General features: G+C 39.0%; 1 protein-coding gene across 1 annotated transcript; it reads left to right on the plus strand.

Moving 5' to 3' along the window:
• The first annotated feature begins 284 nt into the window (after positions 1 to 284).
• LOC148675507 (trace amine-associated receptor 13c-like) lies at positions 285 to 1295 on the plus strand. The gene has a single exon (XM_088627193.1). It carries the CDS (start codon positions 297 to 299, stop codon positions 1293 to 1295), a length of 999 nt encoding a protein of 332 aa, XP_088483319.1. The 5' UTR covers positions 285 to 296.
• Positions 1296 to 8489: the final 7194 nt, after the last annotated feature.

Below are 8489 nucleotides of genomic sequence, written 5' to 3' on the forward strand. Positions count from 1 at the left end.
CACTGAGTTGAAGGCAAGGTTGTTAACGTTATTCTTATTTGTGTCAATTTAATTTGTTCTCGTCATATTCCCAAAAATTCTTAACCATGTTTAGATTTTGATGTTTTGAGTGCAGATATTTAACTTATTCATGGTATATAATTCAATTTTTAAACGTTATTCTGATTTATACCAGTTGAATCTGTAAGCATGCCTTATTCATGACTTACAAACTTATTTAAATTCTGATATTTTACATGTGGACCTTTAGTGAACACAATTGATTTACAGCTTCATGGAAAAACGAATTTGAAGCAATGCAGTATTGTTTTCAGACATACAACTCATCCTGTACTAAGGAAGTGCGATCTCCAGCTGTTTATGTGGTGATGTATATTTCTGCAGTGGCAGTGGTGATGCTGACAGTGTGTGGAAACTTGATTGTGATCGTCTCTATCTCTCACTTCAAGCAGCTCCACACACCAACTAACTTCCTTGTGCTCTCTCTGGCTGTGGCAGACTTTCTAGTAGGACTAACTGTGATGCCTTTCTGTTTAATTCTTTTAATAGAAACATGTTGGTATTTTGGAGAAAAGTTCTGTATACTTTATAAAACAATTGGTTGTATTGTAGCTTCTGTTTCAGTTTATAATATTGCATGTATAGCTATTGACCGGTATCTTGCTGTGTGTGACCCTTTACTTTATTCTATAAAAATAACAGCTAATCTAACACGAATAGCTATATTGCATGTATGGTTACTATCAGTCCTTTACAGCTTGGCACTACTTTATTTTAATGGGAATATCAGCAGTGCAGAAAAACATAATACTTGTCTTGGAGAGTGTTTATTTTTTATCAATGATATGTGGAGTATGGCTGATATAATTATATTTATGTTACCATGTTTTGTAATGTTATTACTTTATGGAAAAGTTTTTATAGTAGCTAGAAGTCATGCAAAAGTCATTAGTTCATTCAAGGAGCAATTGCCTTTTTCTCATGAACGAAAGGGTAGGATTTCTATTAAATCTGAACGAAAAGCTGCAAAGACATTAGGAATGGTAGTTTTTATCTTTCTGATGTGTTTAATGCCATATTATATATGTGGTTTTGTTTATGCAGGTATGAATTTATCTTTTTCTTCTATAGTTAATAATTTTCTGACATGGTTGATATATTTTAACTCTAGTCTGAATCCTATTATTTATGCTCTCTTTTATCCCTGGTTTCAGAAGACTGTGAAATTGATTGTAACACTCAGAATTTTTAACACTGCATCATCTTTGATCAACTTGTTCCAAGAGAACTTGTAAACATATTGGTGCTGTTAATACATAGTCATTATAAGCCTCAAGTGCAATAATCTATCCCTTTTAGAAGTACAGTTCATATGTATTTAAAAGCACTTTTTAAAAATTTGGGGGAAAAATACAAATTTATAGTTTCATCATGTTTGAAATACATCATGAGTCACAGACAAAATCAGCATCTTTTGTATGTCACTAATTAATTTCTCCTGCTTCCTTATGTTTCTGCATACAAAACGTTCTGAATAAACTACTTTAAAAATGATTCTCAAAGTTGTTTAGTGGAACATTGCAGAGAAATGAGTGTTGGCTTGTCCATTTTATTATATATTTCGTAGAACCCTGTTAATGCCATTCTGTCAGCTTTTTCTGGCATCATACCATGAGTGGTCCCAGCTTCTACAGTGCCAGCAACATTTTGAAAGTCTGTGACTTCCAGGGTAAGGTTCCTTCACAAGCAAGCAGCGTCTGTAGCAAAACAGCTCAGGTGATGTTTTTGTTGCAGTCTTTGTCCCAGGCATTACCAGGCAACTGTGAGGACTTCCCACCTGCCAAAGCACCTTTCCACTGCCACCATCAAGCTATCAGTGACTTCCACAGCCTCCTTATTGTCACGGACACAGACTGAAATCCGTGTCAGATCTTGTAGTAGACCCTATGCGATACGGTAAGAGTTGGAGAAAACAGGAGGCGTGGTAAAAGGGAACACGCAGTGGTTTAATAGTGCACAAAATAATAGTGACAATCCGTGAGACAGTGAACGGGGAAGACAGAACGGCATCCAAATCCAAACAGGTCCAAAGGCAGGTCAGGGCACAGTCCGAAAGTCCATCAACAAGGAATCCATCCTGGGACGCGACAAGGTTAAAATCCGTGGGAGAGGGGAACCACACGGACAGGCAAAACATGGAGGTCCAAGGGTGACGGGGCGAGATCCTCCAGACCCCAGGCTCAGGAAGGTTGAGGCCTATGCCCTCAGGAGATGGACGTAGGGTTTCCTGGTGCTAGGCTGGCCTCGCGACATCTTTACCCTAATGATGAGCGCCGAGGACTGGAGGAGCTAGTCTTTAAATAATAAAGCTAAGGGGGTACACCTAGGCAGCTTAATCACAAGGACAATAATGGGAGCAGTGGAGCGCCCTTTAGGGAGGGATGTCGGGCGTAACACTTATCAAGGACTATGAGAACATTGGCAGCAGCCCCATCCAGTGCATTTATTAGACGCTGGCCGGTTGCTTTGTGTCCAAGCTGCCCACACTGAGAGTTCCTCTTCTAGTCTTGGCAGTTCCCCAGTGGCCTCAACTTGAATGGGATATCAATTATGCCCACAGGTCTGGGGACTGGGAGCACTGTGCTATGCCCCATAGCTGCATTGGACCCCAGCCCAGCCATGTTACCTGACCCATGCCAAGAGCCCTTTGCCTGGAGCTTCCTAGAACTGAGACTGCAGGGTTGCCCATAACAATATGCCCAACCAGCCTTCAGACAGCCTGGAGGCAACACCAGACACCACACCCCCAAGAGCATTCATGTTTAATGCATGATATGTAAATTCCAATATTTATTACATGATAACAGTACAAAATTCAGTAATGGATCGATGCTTAGGGCCCTGGCATGAATAAAGCTGAATACTTGTACAGCTATTGACAGGACATATTTTAGAGTTTCTGAAAGCAATGTAGAAGCCAGAGCACCCCAATGTAGGAAATAGTGAGTCTCTATGACTTTCTTCTCTCTTCAGCAGGGAGGAAATCCAGTGTTCTTTCCCATTATAGAAGGTGCTCCATTGGTGTATCTTGTGCTGAGACATTCCTTACAATTAAACCTTGACTTTTTACTTTTTAAAGAATATCTGAAGCCTCCATGGTTGTTTGAAACGGCTCACAAAAAATGATAAATTCTTCTTTATGGTACCAGTTTCCATATACCAAATAAAAAATGAACAGCTGACTACTATGTGACACATTGGTATTGTCTTGTATAACCTGTTTCAGAATATTCAAAGACATTGACAATTTGAGAATGAATGATAAAATTACTTCCTCAATCTTCTTTCACTTTTCTGTAGCACATTCCAGCTCAACCATTTCCATGGCACAAGGCATGACAAATGACCTTGTAAGATGTTTCTAGTTTTTGCACCGAAGCAAATCTAAGTTTCGGCAAAATTTCTGGTGCCTCCCTGGAGCCTTTTTCTGTCAGAATACCTCAAGACTGTCTGATTCATTCCCAGGTGGTTTAATGTTGGCATTGCAAAAAATGTTCCCACATAAGAAGCACTGAGGCCTCTGTATGTCATGATGATCAGTGATGAATGTGAGACCAAGATTCATTGAAATTCTTCGTCGACATCACCAACATTTTTAAACTTAGGGTGCAATGGTTTAAATTATCATTTCAAGTTTTATTAAAAATAATAATGGCAACATTTATTAAATGAATTCTATGCAATTAAGTTAAACAATAACTAATTGCAAATTATAAAAATATAAAGATAAATATTTGTATAATGGTTAGGCATTCTCTGTTAATATTATATGTGACTCCCACACCCTTAGGTTCCCTTCCTGAACCCCTGGTTAAGAACCCTGTCTTAGTGAAGTAGCCAGCAAAACCCAATAGAGACAGCCTAGAAAATGCTCTCTTATTGACTCTGATGCACACTTGGAACACTCAGCATCACAAAATACAGTAACTAGCTACCTGGATGTCTGCAAAAAACTACCCATTCAAGTTTTTGAAGCTGATATCCTGAATGTAGCCAGCGTATCAGCTTCAATGAAATGGCTGTTCGATATTTTTATGGTTCCAGATGTTTTAACATGTGTTAAAGGTGCTTCTTGTTCTCATCATTAAGTGTTATTGGGTTTAACTGTTGATTCTGAGTCCATTGGGATGACTTTGTCCACCCCTAGCTAGGCATATCAGTCTAAGCTTGTGTGTTTGGTTTTAATGCTAAACATTTTATTACCAAAAACATTTTTTTTAATCATTCCTCACAATATTGGACATAAAACTGACTTCCAATATCCTCTAAACACAACAATTAAGTTTGTTTTCATTTCAGTGAAACAATTTTTTAATAAACAAATAAAATTAATACTGTAATACTGGCAATAGCTCTTGAGACAGAAACTGCACAATGGTTGAATAATATATATTTTTACCAGCAAAATCAAAACGCAACATCACAAAACACAAGGCAATCTGAGCTTTTCAGAACTGTGTTTCATAACTAGATACATCATCATAAAGCAAATGAACCTTTTGTCATAGTTATAGTCATCTCACGTTTTAGTTAAGAGAAGCACCAAAGTACAGTATGTCTGTAATTTATTGGTTCTCCAGCCAGATACAAGCAGAAAAGCTAAATTTTGCTAAAATAGATAAAGAACATTTCACCTTACCATGAGAAAATTCACAAGTTTATAAAAACAAAACATTCTGCAACAAAGATGGCTGGTGAAGCTCCCATATACTGTACGTTCAAATACGTATCCTCTCTTTAGAATGCGTGCATAGTTTTTTATTTTGTTTTACTAAACCTGTTTAACCCTATAAATACCAGAAAAGTTTAAACAAAAAGTGTAAAACACTTCTTTAAACTGTAAAGATTATCAGAAGCCTCTCTAGGGCTGGCAGTATTTAAATACTATTACATTTAATTTTTTGGAAGGGTGAGAAAACCAGTTCATGTCCTGTCTTCATAAAAAAAATCATGCAGGTTTTTTATACTTGTTCGATCACTTTTTACCCAAGATAGTAGGTTTTTTTTCTGGATATTTCTGTCTAAAATGTGAGAAAAAACATACAAATCTGAAGGTTCAGACAGGGGTTCTCTTTAATTCAAGACCCAAACCAGGTCTATACTGCCTGTAGTTTCAAAGATAATTCAAGACATTAAAAGGTACATCCGGTCTAGGAGAACATTGTTCCATTTTGGGAGAGGAGATAGATAAGGATTTTGTATCGATTCCCTTTATAGTTTTTGTTCAAAATAGAAAGAAAACTTTTTTTTGTTTGTTTACCTTGTCAATGCAGGAAATTAATGGAATTTATGAATGAATGAAAATTGAGGTGGCAACTTTCAATGGAAAAAGCAACTTGCAACCAAATTAACTAGATGAGTCTAGTATCATCCTCTGGTTTGTTAAACAATATTCCGCAGGTATACTATACCACCGTCACAGCTTCTGTGTGGCGAAGGTGACTTGGAGTCATGTTAATTAATGATTACCATCATAGACACAACCACCAAAACATTCTGGCACCCTTGGCAACCATATACTCTTGTTAACAGACTTGTCCATTAATAATGTAATGTGAAATTAATCACGTGGCATTTGTTACAAAAATCAATCTATTTTCAGTTCTGTCGTTAGAAAGGACTGTTGTCAGCTGTGTCAATTTTAAATGTGTTTGGGGCTTACATTAAGGAGTATCAATGGACAATCTTTGAGGTGAAGAGACTGGTTAATAGCGATCGACAAGGGTTGAGGTTAAAAGAGTTGGTGTTACTCCCCAGAGCAGCAGAATGGGACCAGAGAAAAAACCTATATAAGCTATGTAAGCCGTACAGATCCAGCCATTCAGAATGCACGCTGGACAATACAGCAGTTTGTGCTATGCAAACCCCAGCACTCTGCACTGCACCACACTGCCCTTTCAAAAAAAATATTCTGTTGAAGGACTGGACTACTTTTGTAAAACCACCAGGTGCCGCAGTGAATGCAGTGAATGCTTAACATGATGTGTGGAAGCATTTGGGCTGTAGTCAGAAAACACCTGGTTTGAAACCCTGGTGATGCTGAGCCCCTTGGGACAATCTTTCCAATTATAGTTGTATAGTGTTTTGACTTTTATTAATTAAAAACAAGTGCTTGTTGTGAATACGATGTGCTTCTTTCAGGTTTACATCCTCATTAAAATAATGTGGGAAATAAGCAGGACTGTGCTCCTATTTGGATGCACGGGCACCTCTTTATCTGGGACCTCTGTCCACCAACAAGAGCAACAGAGACCATAAAAATTCTTGAAGTAAGGGTTGAATACACGAGGGCTGCAATGGGAACAGGCACGCAAGGTTAGGGTGGATACAGGTCTTGGAGAAACAGGGCAAAACAACAACAACACAACTATTTAAATCCGTGCTTACTGTCTCTCTACACAACTGTTTACATGACCAGGGTCAGCTAGCAGCAATTCCCAGCCTGCACTGTGGCGCATTCTTTCAGTGCTAAGCTGTCCTGAGGGCGTCACAATAATCTACTGTATATTTTGTCTTAATGTTAGTGGGGCCAGTAGGAGGGCACTCACCCTGCAGTCTGTGTGGATCCTAATGATCCTAATGCCCCAGTATAGTGACAGGGACACTACAGTGTAAAAAGGTACTGTCCTTCAGATGAGAAACGTAAAACCGCAATCATTAAAAATCCCAGGTTGTTTCTCAAAAAGAGTAGGGGTGTTACCCCAGTGTTCTGGCCAAGTTTCCCATTTGCCTTTACCACTCATGGCTTCCTAATAATCCCCATCTATGAGCTGGCTTCCTCACTCTGCTCTCCTCCCCACTGAGAGCTGGTGTGAGGAGAGTACTGGTGCACTCTGGCTGCTGTCACATCATCCAGGTGGGGCTGCACACTAGTGGTGGTGGAGTGGAGTCCCCATTACCTGTAAAGCAGTTTGAGTTGAGTGTTCAGAAAAGTGCTTTATAAGTGTATTGATTTTTTTTTATTTCAAGAAAGCCTTGATGGTTTTTCATTGTTGATTAGAATATATTTACTTTTTTCCAGGAATTTGTTGCTCAACATCTGTGGGGACCAGAAGAATAATTGTTACTTCTCTGTCATTGTCTTTTTGTGTTTTTTTTACTACTCGGGATCAAGAGTTTTTCATATGAAGCAGGTATGCAGTCATAATTCATCATTTTGAATTACCGTTACAGGATATTATGTAAATTCAAGATTTCTACTCATGGAAATAATGTAGGGATGACTGATGAGCACTCAAAAGGTCCACTGAAAGGTACAGTAGATAGTAATGGTAGGGGAATCAATTATCAGATTTCCTTATGCTTATAGAGCGCTTTTCTGGACACTCCACTCAAAGCAATTTACAGGTAATGGGGATCCCCTTCACCACCACCAGTGTGCAGCATCCACCTGGATGATGTGAAGGCAGCCAGAGTGCTTCAGTATTAATAAGCAAGTCCAAAAAGAAAACAGGCCTAAAGAAACCATGAGGTAGCAAAAGCACAGTAGCTCAGCCAATGACAGAGCCCTGAGTGAAGGGGGAAGTATTTAAGCGAAATGGAACTAATAAAGAAATAATAAATAGCAGATTAATTAGCCGCATGGTGTGAAAGTCTGCCTGAGCATGTTCTAACAGCACCGGGGGGTGCAGTGTCCATGTGTGCATGTTGGACCGATCACTGGCGCCAGCACTGTCATGACATCAGAGATCTAAGCCGTATTGTGTGCTTGACAGGGAGTCTTGTATGGTGACAAGGTTGCAGACCAACCGGAGCAAGCACACTAACTTTTGGACAGAGGATACAGTTGTCATAGTTCATCTTCAAAGGCGAACTGTTCTTTTACCCCTTGAACCTTTGACAGACTTTGCCATTACTTCAAGGATAAGAGTAGTCTTGTGCTCTCTGGTCTGCCATATATATTTCCATGACCGGCTCAGGTTTGCTGCAAACCTCATAAGGAGAAGTAGCTCGTAATAAAAGCTCAGTGGAAAGGCAATACCCCAATCTCTAATTGTCTACAGTACTCACGAGAGTTTAAAATTAAACCAGTTCGAGTTTCATCGTAGTAGCACACTGTCACAATATTTTATTCCTAAAAAGATTTACCTGGTGGCTATTTTTTAAGTATCCGGACGGATACATTTAATAACTTTCAATTTTCCTAATTTCCTTGGTAGCCCGTCCACATACCTGAAGATTAACAGTAATGTTGGGACACTTCAATTCATTTTAAACATTGAACGCTTACTAATGATGTTGACACAAGCATACATACTGCTAAATATAATATCAAGGGTAACAAGACAGACTAGTTCTATTGAGAAGGTCTCAAAGGAATTAATCTGTTCTGAGCTTTTCACACCATTAATGCACAGCAGCAGCAGGAGGAGCTACCAGAAACTGAATATAAACCAAGGGGCAGCAAAGCTGACAGCAGCGAATTTGAA

Source organism: Lepisosteus platostomus, chromosome 3 (genome assembly GCF_059453375.1).
Source record: "Lepisosteus platostomus isolate fLepPlt1 chromosome 3, fLepPlt1.hap1, whole genome shotgun sequence".
In the NCBI taxonomy this organism is placed as follows: domain Eukaryota; kingdom Metazoa; phylum Chordata; class Actinopteri; order Semionotiformes; family Lepisosteidae; genus Lepisosteus; species Lepisosteus platostomus.

Coding starts and splice junctions, on each gene's coding strand:
- LOC148675507 (XM_088627193.1), top strand. CDS start 297: ATGCAGTATTGTTTTCAGACATACAACTCATCCTGTACTAAGGAAGTG.